Here is a 27,672-nt window from a genome sequence, read left to right on the forward strand (position 1 = left end):
ACTGTAGTTTCCCCTTGCTTTCAGTGCTTCATAGTATCAGCACAGCAAGACCGTATTTGATGTTACATGGCCAGATCAGTCAATCGTCCAGACTATTGCCTCTGCAACTACTGAAAAGGCTGCTGAGAAACCACATGTTTGTCTGGCCTCTCAACAAATACCCCTCCATTGTGATTGTACTTACAGCATGGCTATCTGTGTTGTTGAGGCACGCAGGGCACCCCACAGACAGCAAGGTCCGTGGTTCGTGGGGGGGGGCACAGTAAGCAATCCAACTTTTCTAATAAATGCTTGCAGTGAGCCCTAACTGAACTGTGTATTAAGATTCAAATAGCCCTTTCCTGTAATGTAAAACTTTTATTTAATTGAATATTAATTTTACTCTAGAAAACTATTTCATAAGCTGCAAGGGACTGCAGCAATAAACAAAATAATCCAGTCTAGCTCCATTTGGGGAGCAAAGTTAAGGAATAATTCTCAGAGCAAAACACGCAGGACTGACTTTCTGGGAGACAGTAGTTACATGGTCTTTCCAGTCTTGGCCAACATATATTCCGAAAAGTTTTGTACATCGTACTCTTTCTAACTCATTTCTAACCAATACCAGATGGAGATCTTGGTTTTGTCTCATCTTCTCAAATTGTATGTAATTTTTTTCTCTTCACATTTAGGGTCAGCTGGTGGCATCGAACTAGGAATGTAAGGGCTGTATCTGTTGTAGTGGGATGAGATTCCTTAACGTCACTTACTATTACACTAGTGTCATCTCTAAGCAACAAGATCTGGACTGCGGTGTCTGATGTGTGCATATCTTTTGTGTAATAAAGAACAGGCGGGAGACTAACACGCTATCCTGGACTCTCTTTGCATCAGATACTAATCTGATTTCATGATTAACATGAGCTGATGTAAGTTCCACAACTTCCAATCTTTTTTGCAAATTTGATTGAAGCCACATGTTTTCTATTCATTTTATTCCCATTGCATTCTACATAGCTAAAAGGCTTTAATGACAAACTGTGTTAAAAACTTTAGAAAGATCTAAATTAACTCCTACAAGACTATTGTCATGACATATATCCTAATTACTAAATGTTTCATAGGTGTAATCATTTATCATTGTTTTTGTACCTCTCCATATTAAAATCCTTGAGTGAAATGGGTCGGTAATTTTCAACTTGGTGCCTATTTCCACAATTGAATAGATGTATCACTATCAATACATTTGATCTTTCGGAGAACTCATCGTCAGTGAATGATAAATTAATAATGTGAGCCGATGGCTTTAGAATTTGTGAAGTAATGTTGATCATAAGTCACACTGGAACATCATCTACACCAGCTGACATTTTGCATTTGAGGCTTTTCTCACATTTACTAATGCATCCTTATTAGTTGGAACTAACCTCAAGCTGTATGCCAGTGTGAAAAACCTAAGTTTATTCATATTTGTGATTTAAGCTAAGTGTTGAGGGAAGCATCTATAAAGTACTCATTTGTGTAATTAGGCAGGTCTTTTTGTCAATATTGTATTGTCAGCATTTATTAGAGTAATTTCCTGTGCTTCATGTATCTCTTCTGCCTTGGCAATTACTTGTTGACATATTTTCCTATAAGTCTATGCATATTTTATAAATTAGTGATCTGTGGATCTTTTCATGTGAGAACTGAACATTTTTAAAGTCCAACAAGAAATCTGGCAATCTTAAAACCTGTTGTATTCCAGGAACTGTATTTAGTGATCCAGTGTGATTTAGCTATCAATTTTGCAGGAAAATACATTTCAGAATTGGACATAAGCATTGTTAGCACTTGACTGTGAAAGAATTTCTGACCAGGACTCATTACTGAGACTACCAACAAAACTACCACAATTTTCTGCAGAAAAAAATTTTTTGTAAGAAAAAAGTCCATTCCTCTCTTTTACAGATAAAGCTGGCATTGTAAGGATGAGGGTATTATGATCAGATAGCCTTAGGTAAATCAGTATTAATAATTTGTGTTTATCTATGTGGTACCAATATTTGAAAGCATATTGTCTATAGTGCTTTCCGTTCTATTTGTTATTTTTGTAGGGCTGTTTGTAATAGGAAACATGTTAAAGCTGTGCAGCACACTAAGAAACAGCTTCATAGATGCAGATCCATGCATAAAGTCTATATTGAAGTCTGCACAGGTAATTATGGTGGCTTTTTCAGTAAACATAATGTCCAGTGGAGACTCCAATTAGTGAACGTGTCTATGTCACCACTATATGCTCTGTAAACTGCTGTAATTATCATGTTACCCAGGTCTCCATGCAGTTGAACAGCAGCTTCAAAATGTTTCTCGATACGCAAAGCTGCTGCCTCACTTATCCTTTTATACTCAACATTAGAAACATAGGAAAATATGAACCCCACCACTTTGACATTCTTGTTACAAAACTGTCTACCAAACTTGTAATGTTTAATATTAACAAAATGCAATTCTAAATCCCAGCACCAGTGCTCCTGATACACATACAGTCAATATTGTTATCCTTAACATCAACTTCAGGTTCAAAAGATCCATTTCTCAGACTCAGGATATCATAGCTTAAAATATGAAAACCTCTGGAATAGAGACTGGTGACAGATGTACTCACACTTTGCCGTGTCATAGCAGATGCTGTTTAGAGGTGAGATACCAAAAGTCCTTAAGTGGTATGGGTTTTCTGTCCCTTGCAGCTCTTCCTTTTGGCTGCATTTTACTGGTGAGGCTTACTATACAGCTGCCAGCAAAGGGTCTCCCACTACTGCTGTTCTCTGAGCTCCAGCAAAGTCTTCCACTGCCTTCAAGGTTCCTTCACCCCTCCCCCTGCGGGTTCGGGGGTAAGAATAGGCCCGCGGTATTCCTGCCTGTCGTAAGAGGTGACTAAAAGGAGTCTCACACGTTTCGGCCTTCTGTGATGGTCCTCTCTTGGGTTTGACCTCCTTTTTTCCAAATTTCTGTTGTTAGTGCGTGCCATTTGGGGAAGGACGCCTTACGTGGTGTTTTTCTATTGGTCCCTCATGCACCACCATCTTGCATGTTACCTATTGTCGTGTGGGGGGGATTCCACCCAACATCTTGTGGGTTGTCTCCTTCTCGTCTTGTGTGCAATCCTCTTCTTAGTGCCCACGACAACTGTGGACCCTTTCAACACCTAAAATCCAGCACGGTAGCCAGTCCGTTGTGGTGGGGTCGTCATGTACCCTCTTGGTGGTAGCCCCCTGACCACGCAGGGATCGCACTACAGATGCCAGAGCTGTTTCCTCCCCATGCATGCCAAGGAGTATGTGCCCATCTTGTCTGGGGCACGGGGACTCCGGGCAACGGGATATCGGCCAGGTACCCGTTGCTTTGGCTGGGTGGCGCCCTTGGGGAGAGCCCTCGTTCGGAGTAGGTGGCATCTGGGCGGATGTGGCGCAATGAAGCGCAATAAATCACACCAAGCTGGTGGTCGCACGGCCACCAGCGTCTCTAAGCGAGGCAGAGTAGACTTTGATGCTGCGCAATATGACCCTCAGTCGTTCCCCTCGTTGGCTGCACCATGGGAGGGACGTAGATCTAGTGCCAAACGGGAGCCTTATGTACCACAATACCTTGTCTGCAGCAGGACTGATGGTGACTCCTTTCTTACGACAAAGCCTCTGTTTTTTGTGGAACACCTGGAGGATAAGTTTGGGGAAGTGGCGGGGTTGTCTAAAATGAGGAATGGGTCCATCCTCCTCAAGACGTCTTCCCCAGCCCAGTCACGGGCGTTGCTCTTGTGTGATAAGCTGGGTGCCGTCCCTGTTACCGTTACTCCCCACAGTAGCTTAAATATGGTCCAGGGGATTATTTACCATCGTGACCTCTTGTTACAATCCGATGACGAGCTGAGAGCCGACTTGGAACGCCGTGGTGTACATTTTGTCCGTCGTGTACATAGAGGGCCCAAGACTAACAGGGTGGCCACCGGTGCCTTTATCTTGGCCTTCGAGGGTGATGTCTTGCCCGAGAAGGTCAAGGTAATGGTTTACCGTTGTGACGTCAAGCCATACGTCCCTCCCCCGATGCGGTGCTTCCAGTGCTGGAAGTTTGGGCATATGTCCTCCCGTTGCCCATCCAGCGCTACATGTCGAGATTGCGGACGCCCCTCTCATCCCGATTCTCCATGTGCGCCTCCGCCTGTATGTGTCAACTGTGGGGAGCACTACTCTCCATGCTCGCCGGATTGCCCCGTTCTTCATAAGGAGCGGAAGATAATGGAATTTAAGACCCTGGACCGGCTTACTTATCGAGAGGCAAAACTGAAATTTGAAAGATTGTATCCTGCTTCCCTTCGCCCATCTTATGCTGCAGCCACGTTATCGTCGCCCTCGCGAGCGACGGTTGTCGCCTCCTCTGTGCCGCCTTCAGTGGGCCCTCGGGGCCGTGCATCTCTGTCTGCCCCCCTCGTGTCTGGAGGCAAGCCTTCCTCTGTTGCCCCCTTAGCGGTTGGGGGCACACCCTCTTCTGTCGCTCCCCCCACGCTTACTTCGGGGGTGACATCTCCTCCAAAACCGGGGGGCTCGATCCCTCCCCCTCCTTCTCCACCGGCGTTGCCTCTGCCGGTTCCTCTCTCGCGGAAGGGGTCCCTCGGGACTCTCCCTTCCTCCGTTTCTTCTCCTACCCAGCCGGATGTCAGCCAGTGGCTGAAGGTTCCGCCACCTGCTGGTCGTAGGGCTTCTGCGTCGTCGTCAGCCTCTGATGCTCCTTCAGAGAAGCTCTCCCAGCCCTCTCACCCTAAGGGCCGACGCGAGAAGAAGGAACAGAATGTCTCCAAGAAGAAGGACGTTCCGGCGGTTTCAGTACCGCCTGCTGTACATAGTCCTGGCTCCGGGGATGAGGTGGAGATCCTCGCCTCTGCTGCGGATCTCGCCCTCATGGAACCCTTGGGGGCCTTTCCTATGGACACAGCTGACTCTCCCTTCCTGCTTCCATTCTCCAGTGGAACTGCAGCGGTTATTTCCGCCACCTGCCTGAGCTCCAGATGCTTCTGAGTGTTTCCCCCATTCTCTGCATTGCTCTGCAGGAAACTTGGTTTCCTGCAATGCGGACCCCTGCCCTTCGCGGTTATCGGGGATACTATAAGAACCGTGCTGCCTGTCACCGAGCGTCAGGTGGGGTTTGCCTCTTTGTTCACCAGTCTGTCTGTAGCTTGCCAGTACCCGTTCAGACGCCTTTGAAGGCAGTCGCTGCCAGCGTTGAGCTCTCGCCGGCTATTACTGTTTGCTCTGTTTACATTCCTCCAGATGGGGAGCTCCCCCGCCATGTCTTGGCTGCGCTGCTGGCACAACTCCCGCCACCATTGCTGCTTCTGGGCGATTTCAATGCCCACAACCCTCTGTGGGGTGGGACTGTCTCCGATAACCGCGGTCGGGCCTTGGAGCATTTGTTGGCTCAGCTCGACCTTAGCCTCTTGAACACCGGTGCTCCCACGCATTTCAGTGTGGCCCATGGCTCGTTCTCGGCCATCGATCTCTCTCTTTGCAGCCCCGGACTTGTCCCATCCCTCCACTGGAGGGTGCATCCTGACCTGTGTGGTAGTGACCATTTTCCCATCTATTTGTCACTGCCCCAGTGTCATTCTTCTGGGCGCCTGCCCCGCTGGGCTCTCCACAGGGCTGACTGGCCGGCTTTTACTTCCGCTGCAACCATCGAGTCTCCCCCACAGGGTGACATTGACGAGGTGGTCCGTGTCTTAACCACGTCCATTCTTTCGGCGGCCGAGGCTGCCATCCCCCGCTCTTCTGGACTCCCTCGGAGGAAGGCTGTCCCCTGGTGGTCGCCGGAGATTGCTGAGGCTATTCGCGACCGTAGGCGGGCTCTCAAACGTCATAGGCGGCACCCGTCTCTGGCGACCCTCATCGCCTTTAAGAGGCTCCGTGCCTTGGCCCGTCGTCTTATTGCACGGCGTAAGCAGGAGTGCTGGGAGAGGTACGTCTCACCCCTGGGCTCCCGTGTCTCCCCCTCGCTCGTGTGGTCCCGGATCCGGCGGCTTTATGGATACCAGACCCCTATGGGTGTCCCTGGGATCTCCCTGGACGGCGCTGTCTGCACGGACGCTGCCGCCATTGCTGAACACCTTGCTGCGCACTTTGCTAAGAGCTCTGCGACTGCAACTTATCCCCCCGCCTTTCGCTCTCTCAAGGAGCGGGCCGAGCAGACGCCATTATCATTCCACACACGTCGTTCTGAAAAATACAATGCTCCTTTCAGCGAGAGGGAATTCCTCGCTGCCCTCGCCGATTGCCCTGATACAGCACCAGGACCAGACTGCATCCACGCACAGATGCTGAAGCATCTCTCCAGGGACTGCCAGCGACACATCCTCACCATCTTTAACCGCATTTGGAGTGAGGGCGTGTTCCCGTCGCAATGGCGAGAGGGTGTTATTGTCCCCATCTTGAAGCCGGGTGCGGACCCATTGGCGGTGGACAGCTATCGTCCCATTACCCTCACCAACGTTTTGTGCAAATTGCTCGAACGTATGGTGGGGCGGCGTTTGTGTTGGGTCCTTGAGTCGCGCGGTCTCCTCGCTCCATCCCAGGGTGGCTTCCGTCGGGGCCGGTCTGCAGCGGACAATTTGGTGCGGCTGGAATCTGCTATCCGTACGGCCTTTGCCCGACGTCAGCATCTCGTTGCTGTATTTTTTGATCTGCGGAAGGCGTATGACACCACATGGAGGCATCACATCCTTGCTACGTTGCATGAGTGGGGTCTTCGTGGTCAGCTCCCGGCTTTTCTTCAAACCTTTTTATTGCGCCGCTCTTTCCGGGTGCAAGTCGGTGCCGCCTCTAGTTCATCTTATATACAGGAAAATGGGGTCCCGCAGGTTGAGCGTCTCCTTATTTCTAGTGGCCGTTAATGGTCTGGCTGCAGCCGTGGGGTCGTCGGTGTCTCCTTCTTTGTATGCCGACGACTTCTGCATCTCATTTGGCTCAACGACTACGGGAGTCGCCGAACGCAGGCTGCAAGTAGCCGTTCGCAAGGCAGCATCATGGGCTCTGACTCATGGTTTTCAGTTCTCTGCAGCCAAGATTCTGCAGGCGTCGGACGGTCCACCCTCATCCTGAACTTTACCTCGATGGGCATCTGCTTGAAGTGGTGGACACTTGCCGCTTCTTAGGACTCGTGTATGATGCCCAGCTCACATGGGTTCCTCATATTACTCAGCTGAAGCAAAAATGCTGGCGGCACCTCGACGCCCTCCGCTGCCTGAGCCACACGTCTTGGGGTGCAGATCGCTGCACGCTGTTGCGATTGTACAGAGCCTTTGTGCAGTCCCGGCTTGATTATGGGAGCCTGGCCTATGGGTCTGCATCACCCTCAGTGTTGACGATGTTAGACCCCGTACACCACTGTGGGGTTCGGCTTGCAACTGGCGCTTTCCGTACGAGCCCCGTGGATAGTCTACTGGTGGAGGCCGGGGTTCCCCCGCTGCGGGTTCGCCGCCATCGACTGCTCGCCGACTATGCTGTCTACGTGCATTGCTCGCCGGGCCATCCCAATCGTCGCCTGCTTTTCCCTGCCATGGTCCTCCATCTGCCCGAATGGCGACCTCGGTCTGGGCTTTCCATAGCTGTCCGCGTCCAGTCCCTGCTGTCGGAACTGGGGTCATTCCCTCTTCTGCCTCCCTTCCGGGTCCGTGCACCTACGCCTCCCTGGTGTTTGCCCCGGCCGTCCGTCCGTCTGGACTTGGCACAGGGACCCAAGGACTCGGTTCCGCCTGTGGCCCTCCGACGCAGTTTTCTTGCGCTCCTCGCCTCATTTTCGGGCTGTGAGGCTGTCTTCACTGATGGTTCCCTGGTTGATGGTCGCACTGCCTACGCTTTTGCTCACGCTGCCCATGTTGAACAGCGCTCCTTGCCGGCTGGCTGCAGTATTTTTACTGCAGAGCTGGTGGCCATATTGCGCGCTCTTGAGCATATGCGTTCCTGCTCAGGTACGTCCATTGTCATCTGCAGTGACTCCCTGAGCAGCCTCCAGGCCATCGACCGCTGCTATCCCTCTTCTCCTGTGGTATCCTCTATTCGGGAGTCTGTTTCCGCCATTACCCGCTCTGGTCGTTCGGTGGTCTTTGTTTGGACGCCAGGTCACGTTGGCATCCCGGGGAACGAACGTGTTGACAGGCTGGCCAAAGGGGCGATCGACGCCCCAGCTTTGGAGATCGGCCTCCCAGCTCGAGATCAGCAGTTGGTGTTGCGCCGTAAGGTGCTTGGGATGTGGGCTGCTGAGTGGCGTGGTCTGACGTCCCCGAATAAACTGCGGGCTGTTAAGGTGACGACCGATGTGTGGCGCTCCTCCCTGCAGGCTTCTTGCAGGGACTCTGTAATCCTGTGTCGGCTGCGCATCGGCCATACCTACCTGACGCACGGCCATCTTTTGCGTCAGGAGGATCCCCCCCTGTGTCGGTGTGGGTCCCGGCTGACGGTAGCCCACATTTTATTGGAGTGTCCCCGACTGCGCACCCTCCGGCAGTCTTGTAATCTCCCGGGCACTTTGCCTTTGGTTTTATGCGACGATGCCTCCATGGCTGATGACGTTTTAAATTTTATCCGTGGTAGTCCTTTTTATGGTTCTATTTAGGGAGGTCCTCCACCTTTCCCTTTCTGTGTCTTTTCTCCTCGTGTCTCTCAAAATTTGTTGCTGTTATGGTGTATAGTCGGATGGTTGTCTCTTTCCCCTTTTTTTTTCTCATGGTCAGTCAACCAGTTTCCGGCCATCTTCTTTTCTTCTGTTTCCTTTTGTCTGGTGTTTATCTGTACTCTTCTTGTCTGTAGTGTTCGTTGCATCATTTGTGGTCTTTTAGCGTCTGGGGGGGGGGTGTCTCCTCTCCCCCCCCCCCCCCCCCCCCCACCCTTTGGTTTTTACCTGCTCCACCGATTTTCGGCTCGCCTGTTTTTGGAATGGGGGACTGATGACCTTCGCTGTTTAGTCCCCCTTAAACATCCCAACAACCACCACCATCCTTTACCCCTGCTGGTGAGATGTCCTCCACTGCTTGTGAGGTTTTCTTTTGCCAGTGAGATGCCCTCTGCTTTCAGTGTCGTGTCCTCCAGTGCTGGTGAAAAGCAATCTGCTCAATATTCAATCTCATTCTTTTAACTTTAGAAAACCGAGCAAAGGTAGCACATTGGACTTTTACTCTGAAGGTGTTAAGTTCGAATTTCTGTACAACCACAGAGTAGTAACTCCATCTGGAAAGGACATGACCAGTTCTTTCCACTCATCCTTCTTCATTCTACTCTGTGACTGTTAGATGGCAGTAGGCTGTAAACTGTTATAGGTGTGACAAATTGTCTCTAGCCTGCCAATGGATAGAGAATTTAGTATGAAATATATAAAGATTATAATAGCAAACTGAATGATGGTGATTATGGTTTCTCATCAATGTAGGCCCGAAATATTGTGTATCAGACCCACAAAATGTCGTCTTCACTGTTTATTAGGGGACTCAAATTTTTCAGAGAAAGGTGTGTAAATGACTTGCTGTGTGAGAGTTTATAAATTACTATTAACTCGACAAGAAGAGAGAGAGAGAGAGAGAGAGAGAGAGAGAGAGAGAGAGAGAGAGAGCGCGTGTGTGTGTGTGTGTCCTTCAACAACTGTATTGGTATAAAATACTGGTTGTTGGTTTGATGTGTTGGGAAGCCTGCAGTATCCCATGTCAAGGGGAGGCAGGTGCGAAAGGATTGGGGTATATTAATCATTAGCAGTTGTTGTAGTCTTCATTCCAAAGACTGGTTATAACTTCCATCATCAAATTAACTATTCCAGCTATTCCTTAATGCCTCAGGCAATGTCATGTCCTGCCAAGTTGTAGCATAAAGCACATTTCTTCTCATTTCTGTGCAGTACCTCCTCATTAGTTACTCAATGCATTCATCTATAATGCCATATTGTAAAAGCTTCTATTCTCTTCTCCTCTGAACTGAATATTATTCACATTTCACTTACATACAAATTTACACTCCGTACAATTGCCTTCGGAAAAGCTTTCTTAATGCTTAAATGCATATTCATTTTTAACAGATACACTTTTCTTGCTTTTGCCAGTCTGCATTTTATAAGCTCCCTGCATTGACCATTGTCAGTCATTTTGCTGTCCAAATGACATAACTCAAACTAGTTTTAGTGTCTCATTTCCTAATCGAATTCCATCACCATCGATTTAATTTGAATCATTGCTTTACCTTTGTTTCACTGATATCCATTGTATAACCTCTTTTCCATTCAACACTCTTCCAAGTCCTTTGCCATCTCTGACACAATACATTGTCATCGGCAAGCCTTTGAGTTATGTTTCTTCACCCTGCCCTTTAATTCTCTTTTCAGATTCCTTTTGGTTTTCGTTTACCATTTCCTCAATATGCAGGATGAATAACATCTTTCACTACTTGCTCAGTATAGGCCCTTACTGAATAACACTGGGAGAGACAAGTACTATATTTCACTTCTCAGTTGCTACTTCCCTTTCATACCCTTTGACCTTTATAACTGCAGTCTTGTTTCTGTACAAGTTGTTACATAACATTTCGTTTCCCAAATTTCACTGCTATTAGGCTTCAGAGGATTTGAAGACTGTATTTTAGTCAGCATTGTCAACCACTTTCTCCAAATCTACAAATGCCATTAATGTAGGTGTCTTAGGGTCAGCCTCACATATTACTACATTTGTTTTTCCAATCCTCTGTAAGTAACCTGCATCAGTATTTTGGAATCATGATTGCAGTGCCAGCATTATTCCAATTACAATGCATAGTTCCTCTGAACGTGCATGTGTGCGGGAATATATATATATATATATATATATATATATATATATATATATATATATATATATATATATATATATATATATATAATGGATGTTTATAACATTTTGCAGGACATCACTCTTTGCTCTGCTTATTCCTTCTATATTTAGCTGGTAAATCCTGAGGCAAGGTCCAAGTTTTCTTGTCAGCGGGCCATGAGAATGACCGATGGGTTTCTTCTGTGCCATTGTGATTAGGATGTGCTATTAAATAGCCAGGAGATCAATATGATTGTCTGGCTGCCAGTTAGTGCTAGTTCTTTTTGTTCACATCTATAATTAGATGCTATTCAGGGTGCACGTGTAGTATTCTACTAGGGACACGAACTAGCCTTACACCCCTCAAGAATTCATCTATGATATAGAAGGAGTTGTCAAGGAGATATGATTTCAATTTATTTTTGGAACTATTACTGCTGTCTGTCGGACATTTTATTTTATCTGGAAATGTATCGGAAAGTTTTACAGCAGCATATTTTACCCCCTTCTGTGCCGAAGATAGGTTAAGTAGAGGATAGTGTAAGCATTTCTTTCTTCTGGTATTATAATCAAGAATGTCACTGTTGTTTTTAAACTGGTCCATATTGTTGAGAACAAATGTTATTACTGAGTAACTTTGTTATGAGGCTGTCAGTTTAGCTTCTTGTTTCAGATAAGAAGGGAGGTCATTCACATATATCAAGAACAGAAGGGGCCCCATGATCGAACCCTGTGGAACACATAAAGTAATTTCATCCCAGTTAGATGAAGTAGCAAATTTCCTTAAATTACTTAATCCATATAAAGAAACTTTTTGCTTCCTGTTCTGTATATATGGCTTAAACTGCTCATATGCTGTTCCATTTCTTCCATATAATTGTAATTTCTGTAACATAAAGTCATAGTTCACACTATTAAGTGCTTTGGATTAGTCTCAGAAAATTCCTATTGGTGACATTTTCCTATTTAAAGACTCTATTATGTGGGAACTGAAATTGTATATTGCTGTCTCAGTGGAAAAGCATTTTTGAAATCCGAACTGTGATTTACTAAGTATCCCATTACTGTTGAGATGGCTAACTACTCGAGTACATTACTTTCTCAACAATTTTTGAAAATGGTGTAAGCAAGGATACTGGCTAGTAATTATTGACATCTGTGCTTGTCTCCTATTTTGTAGAGAAGCTTGACTATGGCATATTTTAAACTGCCTGGGAAAATGCCTTGAGTTAGTGATGCATTATATATGTGACTCAGAACATCAGCTTCAACTGCTCTACATTGTTTTAATATCTTGTCAGATATGTCACCTACTCCAGCAGAATATTTATTTTTCAAAGATTTAATGACTTTCCTTGTTTCACAAGAGGTTGTTAGCTGAAAATTAATCTTTCGTAGGAGAAGAGAAACATATTAGCCAAGATCGCAATAAAACACAATAATAAACACAATGAAATGCAGTAATAACCGGTTTTGGTAAACTGTGTTACAATCATCAAGTCTTTGTACAGGTTATTACAAATGTCTTGTGCCAGATGCACACACAATCTTTCCACTAAATCTTCAGACACACAACATATGACATGAATGATACGTTGGCACGTCAAAAGTAAAACTTAAAATTACTATGTACACAAATTGCCACAACATTGCATCCATATAACCACACGCCATGCCTTCTAGGGTGACACAAGACTGACTGTCAACAGCCAATGCGTAAGATGAATTTATGCATTGGCTGTTGACAGTCATTTTGTGTGTCGCCCTAATAGACAAGATGTGTGATGATATGGATGCAATGTTGTGCTGATTTATGTACATAATAATTTTAACTATATCTAAAAACAAAGACGATGTGACTTACCGAACGAAAGCGCTGGCAGGTCGATAGACACACAAACAAACACAAACATACACACAAAATTCAAGCTTTCGCAACAAACTGTTGCCTCATCAGGAAAGAGGGAAGGAGAGGGAAATACGAAAGGATGTGGGTTTTAAGGGAGAGGGTAAGGAGTCATTCCAATCCCGGGAGCGGAAAGACTTACCTTAGGGGGAAAAAAGGACGGGTATACACTCGCACACACACACATATCCATCCACACGTCTTTGTTTTTAGATATATTTTTCCCACGTGGAATGTTTCCCTCTGTTATATTAATAATTTTAACTTTTACTTTTGATGTGCCGACACATCATTTATGTCGTATGTTGTGCATCTGGAGATGTAAAGGAAAGATTTTGTGTGCATCTGGAAATTTTTTGGAAAGTTCCTATGGGACCAAACTGCTAAGCTCATCCGTCCCTAGGCTTAATCTAACTTAAACCAACTTACGCCTACTTACACCCATGCCTGAGGGAGGACTCGAACCATGGGAAGGTGCCTCAGACCGCATGGGGTAGTGCATCTGGCATAAGATGTTTATAATAACTTGTACGAAGATCTGATGTTGGTAACATAGTTTACCGAAACCAATGTTTTATTGCGATCTAGGCTAAGAAGTTTTTCTTCTCCTAAGAAAGCAAATACAGATTGCCACTTCATACTCAATATGAGTAAACTAATGAAAATTAATCTAAGACTTCTCAAAGTTGAGTCTTCCACATACTGCTTGGCTTTTTCTTTTGAACTATTCTCATCAAATTTTTACACCTACACTTAAGAAATGGTTGTTAAATACATTAGCTGATTATGTACTGTTGGCAGGATGGTCTCATTCTCTTTAATAGTAATACTACGTAGCCCAGTGGCAACTTTTCCTGCCTTCCTTGTAACAACATTCTGTATTGATTTGATTTTATTGTGCGAATTGTTAATTTCAACTCTAACATAGATATTTTTGATTTTCTGACAACTTTTCTCAATATATTACAATAATTTTTGTAGTTTAAAATTACTTCTTAGTCTTTACTAATTCTTGCTGTCTCATACAGTTTTCTTTTTGTTTCGAACAATGGAAAATCTAGGATGGAATGTAAAAATATTATGAAAAGAAAAGTTGCTACTCACCATGTAGCAGAGATGCTGTCACAGATAGGCACAACAAAAAGTCTGTCACAAATATAGTTTTCGGCCAGTAAGGCATTTCTCAAAATTAGACGACAGAAACACACATACACACTCATGCAAATGCAACTCACACACACATGACTGCACTCTCAGGCAACTGAGGCCACTTTGCGAGCAGCAGCACCAGTGCTTGATGGGAATGGTGACTGGATGGGGGTAAGGAGGAGGCTGGGTTGGGCAGGGGAAGGCACAATAGGCTAGGTGTGGCAGACAGTGACATGCTGTTGGGGAGTGCGCAGGGCGAGGTGGAAAGGGGGTAGGGCAGCTATGTGCAGTTGGGAGGTTAGACAGGGCAGCAGAGAGGTGGGGAAGGGGGGGGGGGCAGAGCAGAAAAGGAGAGAAGTAAAAAGATTGGGAGCAATGGAGGAATGAGGACTGTGTAGTGCTGGAATGGGAAGAGATAGGGGGTTGGATGGGGGTGGACAATGAAGGTTATGGCTAGGAGGGTTACGGGAATGTTGGATGTATTGCAGGGAAAGTTCCCACCTTCTCATTTGAGAAAAGCTGATATTGGTGGGAAGGATCCATATGGCACAGGCTGTGAAGCAGTCGTTGAAATGAAGGATGTCATGTTTGGCAGCGTCCTCAGCAACAGGGTGGTCCACTTGTTTCTTGGTCACAATTTGTCGGTGTCCATTCATGTGGACAGACAGCTTGTTAGTTGTCATGCCCACATAGAATGCAGCACAGTGGTTGCAGGTTAGCTTGTATATCACATGACTGGTTTCACAGGTAGCCTGCCTTTGATGGGATAGGTGATGTTTGTGACTGGACTAGAGTTGGTGGTGGTGGGAGGATGTATAGGACAGGTCTTGCATCTAGGTCTATTACATGGGTATGAGTCATGAGGTAAGGGGTTGGGAGCAGGGGTTGGCAGGGATGTACGAGTATATTGTGTAAGTTTGGTGTACAGTGGAATACCACTGTGGGAGGAGGGCGAAGGACAGTAGGCAGGACATTTCTCATTTCAGGGCTTGATGAGAGGCAGTCTAAACCCTGGCAGAGAATGTAATTCAGTTGCTCCAGTGCTGTGTGGTACTGTGTTACGAGAGGAATGCTTCTCTGTGGCCGAACAGTGGGACTTAGTGAGGTGGTGGGAGACTGGAAAGATAAAGCATGGGAAATTTGTTTTTGTACAAGGTTGGAAGGATAATTACAGTTTTTTAAGGCTTCAGTGAGACCCTCGGTATATTTCAAGAGGGACTGCTCATCACTGCGGATGCGACGACAACTGTTGGCTAGGCTGTATGGAAGGGACTTCTTAGTATGGAACAGGTCGCAGCTGTCAAAGTGGTGGTATTGCTGGTGGTTTGTAGGTTTGATATGGACAGAGGTACTGATTTAGCCATCTTTGAGGTGGAGGTCAACATCTAGGAAGGTGGCTTCTTGGATTGAGTAGGACCAGGTGAAGCAAATGGGGAAGTTGTTGAGGTTGTGGAGGAATGTGGGTAGGGCGTCCTCACCCTCAGTCCAAATCGCAAAGATGTCATCAGTGAATCTGAACCAGGTGAGAGGTTTAGGATTATTTCTTTTTCTTTCTGTAGACACTTTAATACCTTAGCAGTCCAAGGTTTCTTTCTAAACTGTTTGGTGTTACACTTAGTAATTTTTTGGGCAACATAGTTCAGAAAGAGATATAAATTTATCAAGAATTGTTGCATTTATCATTAACATTTGGCTTATTCTATACATCTCCCCTATTAATATTTCTTAAACTTCCTCTCAAGTTAGATTTTGTAAGTTAATCAATTGTATGTCATGGTCTGATAATCCATTTATCAAAGGGAACCTGTACAAATACATTATCTATTATAGTGCTACTGTCTTGAGGTATTCATGTAGGGAAATTGATCACTGATTCTAAGTTATATGTCATTAATAACACTTCTAGTTCACTTTTCCTATCACAGTTGCTTAGAAAATTTACATTGAAATCACCACAGATTAATAATTTCTTCTTTTTGTCTGGTAGACAGCATAATATGGAGCAAACCTTTTTATGAATAGCTCCAAATATCCTAACGGGTACCCGTACACTGTTGATAATATCAACACTACATTATCTAGCTGTAGTTCACATCTACAAACTTCAAAGTGCTGATTGACACAAAACTTGCTTATTTGTACAGTTTTATATTTATACCCTTCTTTTGTGTAAATGGCAGCCCCTTCTCTATCCATGCTAGATTTGCAAATGTAAGATACTAAATTATACCCATTTATACTGACACTTTCCATCCCCACAGTTTCATGGTGTTCAGACAGACAAAGGATATCAATCTCATTCTTATTTTTGGGGTCATTCAAACACACTGACAGCTCATCTACTTCATTAATTATTCCCCTGATATTTTGATGAAGTAAATTGATACTACCCTTAGCTTTATTCCTATTGACTATACATGAAGCTTCTTTTATTCTGCCTTTTTTGGTTGTTGTCTGTCTGGACTTTGGCTTTAACCTAAAAATATGTCTGCCTGGTCCCATTAACCACAGGGGTCATCCCTTGTGTGACTGTGCCCCCCTTTAGAGCACCTGCTAATAGAGAAGCTAGATTATCTTTTCTGTTCCTATTTAGGTGCAGGCCATGTGTAGTGTATCCCCACCTACCAATAGCATCAACTATAACAACACTTTCATGAGATTTTGCCGATGTGCAGCAGCCTTTCTTCTCGAAGTGTTATAAACACTGTTTTATCCTAGAAGAATTTCCTTTTATCATCTGTCACTGCTGACTGCCTGTTGCACTTCCATGTCACATGACCTGGTGCTCCTTTACAACTATACTCACATGAATTGCTGCATCCATTACAGATAGCTGGGATATGTTCTGTGTCAAGTAGTACATCATTCCCTCTGACAATTTCATGTATCTTAAACTAAGCCTCCCCTTTACATTTCAGAATAAACTGTAAACATGTCTTTCTGCTGTTGCTTATCCTGGAAATATGACCATTACTGTAGGATCCACACTTTTATTTCCTGTTTAATTGTTACAAACTGTTTCATGTTTTCCTTTGTTCCTTGTACAGTTCCCTTCTTCAGCCAGTGCTGGTACTCTACGTCCTTCTTTGTTACTTGCAGCTCTGTTGGTCAGATTCCCAGAATAACTTGGATGGCTCCAGTTGTATCATCATATATGCTTTTGTAAAACAAAGAATGATGCTTTGTTGCATATAGTACAGGGCTTTTCTTGGATTCATAACATGCAGCATGTGCCCAAACACTGTTTCTGTAACCTACAATTGCTACCAAAATGGTCTTGTGATATATTCTGATAGTTTGTAATTGGTGTCCAAACATCTTCTCTTGTGTGTTTACTAAATTGTTCATTATGTGATGTCCATTTTTGCATAGTTCTTTTTGGGTGTGGGAGGAGAAGTATTATCTCTTGGCTGACAGCAGCCCCAGATATCTGGTGTTTTTTAGTTTTTTAGGTGTTCTTCACTTCTTTTACTGAAAAATTTCTGCTATTTGACAGCTTCCCATGTAGCAATGCTACTGACATCACTTGATTTTTGTGGCATCCTCCATTGATTTACAGCTCTTAAACCCATACTGGTTAGGGTTTACACCTGCAAGACTTCTGTGTGTTTATAATTGGCGACAGAAACATTTTTCCTGATTGTTTTCCATTCCATTTATGAGACATATTGACCGATATGCCTGCACTGCTTTTGAGTATTTGTCCCTCCCTTTCCAGTAAGATGATTTCCCCTGCCTCTCAAACATTTGGTATTTTTTCTTGAAGAATGCATTGGTTGTATAGCCTGCAGAATTGTGGATTTTATTCCATAAGGCCCTTAGTCTTCTTCAACATTAGAATGGACTTCTTCAGGAAAATGATTAGTACATATACATTATTGTAGAGCAACTTTATCTTTCCTATTGGCTGTTTTTGTTATCCTGTGTCATCTTTACAGTTGTTGTCTAGAACCATGGTCCCCATTAATAGTTTTATTGAATTCTTACAAGTTCTTATCATGTCACTCTCTCCTCTTCCCATAGTGGACACATGTGTGATTATATTTTCTATCAGTAGTTTGTACAGTGTTCCACAGACATTATTGTTAAGGTGTAGTTATTCGTATTTCTGTTTGGTGTTCCTGTAAATTCGTAGTTGTTTCTCACACTCTTCGGTATATAATGCTTTCTGGTACAATTTTCTGTATTTTGTTTTTCTTCTTAGTTTTTGCACATAGCTGCTCCCCACTCCCTGTAGATCTCCATAACTAAACTGTTTAAGGTCCGTTACCATTCTTTGCACTATCTGGGTTATTATTGCTGGCTGTTAAACCTTCTTCCTCTGTCCATGACATTATCTTGTTTCAGATGTTCTGATTGGTCGATAGCATTATCTCAGTATTGGAGAATGTGGGAGGGCTCTGAAGTCTGTTGATGACCAACAAATGCACCATATACAGTGAAACACAAGATAATGACCATTAAAGATGAAGGCATAGCCATTCACTTTGCCCAGTACTGTGTGGTTTTGTGCAAATGGAGAGAGTTGACAGATTCTAATCTCCATCTCCTACCATCTGCATATTTTATTTCCTATGGTGCCCCTAAATGAGTGACTGTCCCTTATAAAGGGCAGAACAATAGGTCTATTGAACAATACAATACATGAATATATTCTTTGCAGTGTGGCACTGTACATTACGCAAATCTCATTTGTAAGGATCTTCCTTTTTTCGACATCCTTGAGGATGTCTTCACTGTGGATCCACAGAAAATAGTGTATCTACTATCTACCTATTTGTCTATTGGTGTATTGGTCTAGTGGTGAGCATGATTCATTGAGGGTCTTTGGCTTGTACCATGTTGTTTGTTAGAACTAGAAGCCTGTATGTCTAGTGAAGATGGTGATCTATTAAGGGTAGAGTCTTCCCCTGTACAATTCAGCATGTTGTAGACTAGACATATTTAGATCATGTGGAAACAGAAACAGAAATCCTTGTAAAATTATTTCATTCAAATGTGATGTAAAATTATTTCATTCAAATGTGATAGTGCACTCCTCAAAATCTTGGTTTAGGGACAGATGGATCTGTACCGTCACTCAAGGACTAGTTAAGGGCAGAAGGCTATAGTTGGTTGGAAGCCAATGTTACTTTTAACAGTAAGATTGGCAGATGGTTGTCTTTCTCCTGTACACATACTTATGAAACAAAATATTAACAGGCACGAGACGAGTCTCTCTCTTAATGCACATAAAAAGGTGTTATTCCTAAAGCAAGTCCCCCACCCCCTCTCTCAATATCTTATGGATTTGGCATGTTCATATAGTGTATGTGTATATATGCCACCCAATCCACTGTACAGTACACATGCTAATATTAGTCATAATCTGCTATTACATTTGTGTATGGGGTGAGAGCAAAATGACTGTTGTACCCCTCAATATGTCCGCTAATCCCTCTTGTATCGTTTTCATGATTTCTAAGTGAGATATGCAGAAGAGGCAGCTGAATTGTACAAGGGAAGACTGGAAAGTAACACACAATGATTTTACTATCAAAAGGTTAAGAAGGTAACAGAAAAAAAACACAAATGAACTTACAGTTTTTACCTACTTTTCTACATAGTCACCAACATTCTCAATACATTTATCCCATAACGGATTTTCTCATGAACTAGAGCAGCAACATGGGGGCGAGCATTGCCATAAAGAACATTAATGTTATGGTGTTTGTCACGAAGGGTGTGACTCAACTTAACCAAAGTTTTAATGTAGGTTGCAGCACTCACAGAGGTCCCGTTTTCAGCAAATTCCACCAATAACACACCATGCATATGCCAGGATATTGTCACAAGCACTTTCGTAGCAGATTGAATCATTTTGAATTTTTGTCATACTGGGGAACCAATGTATTTCGACTCTATGCACTATATCAGACGAATGTTCTGGATTTTGAGCACAACCTCAGAGATTTTAGCCTATAAATTATAAGATGCAGGTGTACCTTGTACCTAAGAGAGCTCACTGAGCTGGGGAAGAAGGGTTACTTACTTCGCCTTTGTTGACCTTTCATAGACTTTGGAGTTTTCTTCCCCTGGGTTTTGCGCAGTAGGCTATCTGTGATCTGTCTGTCTGAAGGAAAAATGGACTGATGACCCCACAGTTTCGTCCCCTTAATCGCCCTACCAACCAAGCAGCTTGCCAACCAAGCAGGGTTAACTTGTAAAAAAGCATGAATATGTCAAGATATTTTCATTTAAATATATTTGAAGCTTACAGCTAAGTCAAAAAGCTAGTTTCCTTGTTTTACATCCGTAACTGTGCCCATGACATATTTGTCTTTTTGAGTTCTATGATAGGAGCTCTTTTCATTTTGATTCCCAACATTCACTCTACCATAATTTTGATATTAGACTGCCATAGCTTGGCAACTGTTGTACATTTTAGTTGACTAGGGTGACAACTAATCTGGTATAGGTATTTTTATTGCCTTTTGAACCACTTTGCTTATATCATGACAATGAATAAAGCTTTCACAAAACAACAGGGTGACCATTAATTATAAGTATTTATCTACCGTCTTACAAAATTTGAACTGATTCACACAAGTTTGAAACATAGAAGTGGTGTGCTTAAAAAAAACTCACAGCAAACACGTTTTTTGCATGTAAAATCCAAATGAAGCTAGATTTTTGAAGTGAGTTTTCAATTTTATGTTAAGAGTGAATCTTTTATTTATTTGAATCACTTTAAAGTGTTTCTGCGCATTAAATTTACTTAAGAATTAATTTTACGTGGTACGTTTGGCATGACTTTAAGCTATTGTATCTCAACACACTAAAAAATTATTGGATGAAAAAAAATCATTTTGCTACGATCCATTTATGTACCATTCTGCAAAATTTGAACCAATCTATATAAGTCCAAAGTATAGATATGGCAAGCGTCATAAACCTCCCAGAAAAACGTGTTTATTGCACATAACATCTGAAAGGTGTGCATACAAATGGTGCCATTACATTAGCATTAATTTCAGCCCAGTTAACATCTTTTGCAATAGCTCAACTCTTTTTGTTATTCAAATCTTGCTTAATATACTGTAACATAGATGCAGTAAGACATATTCGTATGGCTATGCAAAAGACTACTGATCCAGGCGAAACCAAAAACCTTTTACTGTACGTCCATAGTTCAAAGAGGAACTGCGCATCAAGATGCCCCTCAAAACTGTGATTCTGTGCATGCCTATCTCAAATCTATTTATTACAGTGCATTTGCTTGCTAATGATTCCATTAAGAGAATGTTACTCTCAAGTTCTGTGCAATTGTATTGTAATAGTGAAAAGCTGCATGAATTTTAACATAATTTTGATGGCAGGAAGATATGCAGGAAAAATTTATGTACAAATAGATTAATTGATGTTTGTAATTATTTCATTGATTAAAAATTTTGCTTGCTTATAATCCTTTTTCCCATTTACAGTGTCAGTAACATCTGTAGAAAATGTAATGAAAATCGTGCAGAAGTAGTTCTTCGAAAGAAACATCCCTATTGCAGGTATTTATCTAACCTATAGTTTCTTTGAATTTGTTAGTTTTTGATGCATTGTACAAATTATTTGTCTTGTTCTGTTTCAGACTCTGTTTTGTGCAAGCAGCAACTCATAAATTCAGAGCAACTCTTGGGAAATCAAAGATCATTAGAGCAGGTGATAATGTAATGATAGCTTTTTCTGGCAGTGAAGCTTCAGCTGCACTTGTTCATTTGGTGTCAGTTGGCTTAAATGAAGGAAATCACAAACGACTCTGTTTTAATCCCATTATTTTGTATGTCGATGGTAAGTAGGCATGCTGTTAACAGTAGTTCATTTTATGGAGGCACATACTGGACATTTGTGTAGAAGATAAATATTATTCACAAGTAATAATAATAATAATAATAATAATAATAATAATAATAATAATAATACAAGTATGCACCACAAAATGTACTGGAGAACGATGAATACAAATTATACTGGAACAGAACCATTATAACAGATAAAACAACACCACATAACAAACCTGACATCATATTCGCCAATAAAAAAAAGGAATTAACACAACTAATCGAAATATCCATACCCAATACAACAAATATACAAAAGAAAACAGGAGAAAAAATTGAAAAATACATCCAACTGGCTGAGGAAGTCAAGGACATGTGGCATCAGGATAAAGTTGACATTATACCAATTATACTATCAACTACAGGAGTCATACCACACAATATCCACCAGTACATCAATGCAATACAACTACATCCAAACTTATATATACAACTACAGAAATCTGTAATTATTGACACTTGTTCAATTACCCGAAAGTTTCTAAATGCAATGTAACATATACCGTACAGTTAAAAGGAAGTCACGCTTGATCAAGGTCCGCGTCACCTTCCATTTTTAACCAGACATAATGTCTGAGACAAGTAAGAAACAATAATAATATGTGTTCATTCTTTAGTCTTTTGTACATTGATATGAACAAGTTAATTCTAAAGTAGTATACAATACACAGAATGTAGATAATATAACGCAGCAACAAATTTATAAGAACATAGGCTTCCGTGGCCGGTGTCGTAGTGATTAAAATTGTTCTGTGTATTATACCGCGTCATTGATAAAAACTAACAATAATAAACTAAAACCGATGTTTCGGCCGAATTGCAACAGCCTTCCTCAGGGGCACGATTGGTTTTTCATGGGGATAGGTGCTTCTATTTATTACTGACTATCGATGTCCTACGTCACTGATGTAAAATTTTTAATTGGCCCTCTAATATGATTGGCTAGTCATGACGTAAGGGAAGATGGAAGGAAAGAGGCTATTCATGGATTACGTTATCAGCGAAGGACTGGGATAACATCGACTGAATAACCCACAACCAGGCCTGCATGGAGGAGGATTTGGTCAGCAGTCGACAGAAAAAGAAATTTGAGGAGCTAACGGGAAACGAACACCACTCACAGTACAGCTCGTACTGTGGTTAACATCTCATCACAGACCATCAGTGAGGCAGCGACATCAGTTCTGTCCACAGGGTTAAATTTTGCAGTTACGCCCACAAAGATTCCCACAGAAGAGATCATTCAATCTCCACCAAGTACCACGTGTCGAAGCAGAAAAGATAAGGCAGGAAACTGTAAGAATTTTACAAACATCAAAACCACCCAGAGCCAATATCACATGAAGAAAGACAGGCCATAAAGGAGCTCAGGAATAACAAGGATATTGAGGGTCTTACATGCGGACAAAAGGAAACATGAACATTTCTGAATATGAAAAGAAGATTGACGAACTGCTAAGCGATCTCATTTACACAGTACTAAGGAGTGACCCGACAGCGAGGATAGGCAGAAATACGAAGGCCCTCGTAAAGGACTCGAGAATTGATCCTTACACAGCCAAGAGACTAATCACCAAGGTGCCTGTTCCTCCTAGAATTTACGGAGTACCTAAGCTCCATGAGGAGGGTTATCCGCTGAGGCCCATAGAGAATGGAATAGATTCACCTATGAATTAGGTTGCGAAAGATCTGGCACCTAAGTTATGCCGTTTTGTGGGACAAACAGACTCCTACATGAAAGACTCTTCCCACTTCATACAACTGATTAGGGAACAGCAAATAAAGCCATCAGACATTATGGTCAGTTTTGACATGAAGTCTCTCTTCACTAACGTACCTATTGAGGAGACTATGCGCATTCTACAGGATCAGATCCCACCAGATATCTGCAATTTGGTGCGCTTATGCCTGTCATCTACGTACTTCACCTGGTGGGGAAAATGTTACGAACAGTTAGATGGAGTGGCCATGGGTTTCCCCCTCTCCCCTGTAGCTGCGGACATATTCATGGAAGCCTTTGAGCAAACAGCCCTAGCTTCTGCTCCATTACGTTCCAGTTGTTGGCTACGATATGTGGACGACACATTCGTTATCTGGCCTCACGGTGAAGCGGAATTGGGAAACTTCCTCCAGCATTTAAGTAGCCTGCACAAAAATATAAAGTTCACACATGAGACTGAAAACAATGGTACCTTGCCATTTCTGGATGTGGAAGTATACAGAGCTGCCGAAGGTAAACTGGGACACAAAATGTACCAGAAACCAACGAACACTAATCGGTACCTTCACGCGGAGAGTCACCACCACTCAGCTCAAAAGTATTCTGTTCTGCATACGTTAACTGCCCGAGCCTACCGGATAAGCGATGAAAATAACATCAAAGAAGAATTAAAGGAGCTACAACACACGTTTAGTGCCAACGGTTATGATGACAACATCATAAGTAAGGTAGTTAAAACCAAAGGGAGCAAAACATGAGAAGAAGGCAAAGAAGAGAAGCTTCCACTGGTACACTCACCATATGTAAAAGGCGTCAGTGAACGGCTAGGCAACGTCCTCCGCCGCCGAGGTTTCAAACCGATTTTTCGAAGCAGTCACATGATCCACGAAATGATAGGTTCCACCAAGGATGTAGTCAACAATCTTAACCCTGCAGTTGTTTACGAACTACAGTGTGAGTGCGGAGCCGCCTACATAGGAGAAACAGGGAGACCTGTCAGCTTACAAGTAGCAGAACACGAACACTATGTACGATTACAACAACATAATAAATCGGCAATAGCGGAACACCACCGTGACTGTGGACAACCTATCAGGTTCCAGGAAGCCCGAGTACTGGCGAAATAATGGAGAATCATGGATGCGAGAATGCAAAATATGGGAGGCGATCGAAATTTTTAAGTAGCCTGACAACATCATCAGTCCAATGGGCTGCGAGCGCTCGCGGGGCAGAAGCTACGTGGGACACGGACGTATCTGCACAAACAGCTGTAGAGCAACTGTCAGTCCACTTCTGCGCACACCAGGAGGAAAACTTGCCGACCAGAAGCCGAACGCTGATTGGCTGACAGCTAGCAATTGTTGACATCATGGACATCCACGAATAGCCTCTTTCCTTCCATCTTCCCTTACGTCATGACTGGCCAATCATATTAGAGTTTTACAACAGTGACATCGATAGTCTGTAATAAATAGAAACACGTATCCCCATGCAAAACCAGTCGTGCCCCTGAGGAAGGCCATTGCAATTCGGCCGAAACGTCGGGTTTAGTTTATTATTGTTAGTTTTTAGCAATGATGCGGCATAATACCCAGAAGAATTTTAATCACCAGCAACAAATTTGTTTCTTAATTATGTACTAAAACAGTGAAGAGAGTAGGTTCTAATTGTTCTCTAATGTATCTCATCACTTTGATGGTCGTATGCTGGGTGATTCAAAAGGTTATGCACAGATTGAAGGACTGATAGTGATGTTGAAATACAACTTTAGAACAGGAACTTATTGTTTTGGAAGTAATCATTAGCTAGTGAAAGCTTTTGAATATCAGAAACAACAAGGACAATCAATGCATATGTACCATGAGTTCAGCTAAGATAATCTGCTGTTTATGTATACATTAACTGCCTGTCAACATTTGTTATCTTGCCGTTAATGTCTTGAGCCAATATTAACAACAGTCATGTGATTAGACTGTTGAGTTTACACTTAACTAACACTCTTTATTCCACATTCTCTGTACACCCATATAGTGGACAAGAAGTCACACAGTCCAAGAGTAGCATGCATCTGAGGCAATAATTGTCATCACATAGTAGCCAGCATAATATGCGGATCATATGGAGCAGCAACAACAGCTGGCATTCCTAGCAGAGCACCCAATAATATCAGGCAAGTCGGCCACAGGATCCCGCCATGTGACACGGTGATCGCTTCAAGGACAAGTCTTCTTTCCAGCATTTGTCTTGTGGCACCCACTCGCAACTCGCAGTGCCATTGGCAGGGCAGGCGGCAAGTGTGAATTGATTTCAGACAGTTGTGATAACTCCACCTCACTGTCCGAGTCAGTTAATCATGGACCAAATGAACTGCAATTGTGTTTAAATGGAATCAAATTCAAGGTCTTCATTGAACAAGTTCTTCCAAGACTTTATCACTTAACATACATAATCAGACGTGGGAATGGAGTGAGATACGAGATCTTCATTGAACAGGTGCTTCCGAAACGATTAGAGGCTTTACTACATCACATGCATCATCTTATATGTATAGAATTAGATATAGCACACTTTTCTTCGCAAGCAAGTGACATACTCAATGTCACATATCCATGTGTTGGCCCAGAAGGGGACATCCAATTGTGTGGCCACCTCACTTCCCTGATTTGACACCTCTTCATTTTGTATTTCTGTTGAAGAATATCAGAAGCCTTGTAGAAATGACACCAGTTCCTGATGATGAAACACTTGTCATCAGGTAACCTGCCGTGTCTGATGAGGTTCGTGGGATGTGTAATGTGCTTGGTAAAGTGCGCCAGAATTGGTATGGCTGTATTGAACGTGGTGACAGCCATTTTGAACACCATCTCAATATTCATTGTTGAGGAAACGGTACATTACCTTTGCCGAACTTACAATGTGTGTGCATTTATTGACATTGTTGTTCCTGACATTCCAAAGCAGTCATTTCTTCTTCTTCTTCTGTAGCACTACAGCCCTTGGTGAACCTTGGCTTCTTCAACTATTTTCCTCCATGCTTCTCGGTATTTTGCAACTCTTTTCCATTCCTGGACTCCCATGCGGGTTAGCTCTTCTATCACATCATCAATAGACTTTCTTCTCGGTCTCCATCTAGCAACATGGATCATATCTTTTACCAGTTTCATTTTATTCTTTCCTACACCATTCTCTTCATATGTCCAAGTCATTGTATTTGTTGTGACTGGACAAATTTTACAATATACCTTCCTTGCATTAATGCTTGTAGCTCGGTGTTGTAGCATATCCTCTAGGCTTCTTCCTCCATCCTTGGGTCATAAATTTTATGTATTACTCTAAAATCAAAGATTCTTAAAGTGTTTGTTATCATCTGTCAGTGTCCTTACCTCTGACCCATATGTGACAACAGGGTGAACTAGGGAGTTAAGTTTCAGAAGTTTTGTTGTTCTTGTAATGAGGCTGTTTCTGAAGAGCTGTAAATGTGCAAAGTAAGCTGTGTTCCCTAGTTGTATACTTTCCCTTACAGTCTTTCCACTGGTGTTATCATCCGATATTAATGCTGCCAAGCAACTTAAAGAGGACACTTCTTTGAAACTTTTCCCATTTATATTTGTCTCTTAAAGGGTTCTTCTGGTCTCAGAGTGTGATGTTACCACATATTTTGTTTTACTTTCATTTACTATGAGGCCAATGGTGGAGCGTGGGCTGAAGTTTAAGCGACTAATCAGTAAGAATCAGCGCAGAAAGAAGTGGGATACGGAAGTATTAAGGGATGAAGAGAGATGCTGAAAGTTCTCTGAGGTTCTAGATACTGTGATAATAAGAAGCCCAGTAGGCATTTCAGTTGAAGAGGAGTGGACGTCTCTAAAATGGCAAGTCACAGAAGTTGGAAAGAAAAACATAGGTTCAAAGAAGGTAACTATGAAGAAACCATGTGTAATGGAAGAAATACTTCAGTTGATCAGTGAAAAAAAGAAGTACAAAAATAATCAGGGAAAATCAGGAATATGGAAATATTAGGAATGAATTATCTGGAGGTATGGGGAAGCTAAGGCAAAATGGCTGCGAGAAAAATGTGAAGAAATTGAAACATAAATGATTGCCAGAAGGGCTGACTCAACGTACAGGAAAATCAAAACAACATGTAGTGAAATCAAAAACAAGGGTAGTAACATTAAGAGTGCAGTTGGGATTCCATTTTGAAATG

The 27,672-nt window shown here is 42.8% G+C and overlaps 1 protein-coding gene across 3 annotated transcripts in view; it reads left to right on the top strand.

Annotated features, from left to right (window-relative positions):
• Positions 1 to 27,672, top strand: part of LOC126263194 (cytoplasmic tRNA 2-thiolation protein 2-A) — a 127,208-nt gene that overhangs the window by 5,649 nt on the left and 93,887 nt on the right. For 2 of the 3 annotated variants that reach the window (XR_007546862.1, XM_049960256.1), the window contains exons 2-3: positions 21,344 to 21,418; positions 21,499 to 21,698. Coding sequence is in view for 2 of the 3 variants with exons in the window: in XM_049960256.1 (XP_049816213.1) it covers positions 21,344 to 21,418; positions 21,499 to 21,698 (275 nt within the window). In the remaining variant the exon portion in view is untranslated. Of the gene's footprint in view, positions 1 to 15,265; positions 15,403 to 21,343; positions 21,419 to 21,498; positions 21,699 to 27,672 lie in introns of those variants that run through there. The other variant, XM_049960257.1, reaches the window with a different exon arrangement.

The sequence above is a fragment of the Schistocerca nitens genome, chromosome 6 (genome assembly GCF_023898315.1).
Source record: "Schistocerca nitens isolate TAMUIC-IGC-003100 chromosome 6, iqSchNite1.1, whole genome shotgun sequence".
Lineage (NCBI taxonomy): Eukaryota > Metazoa > Arthropoda > Insecta > Orthoptera > Acrididae > Schistocerca > Schistocerca nitens.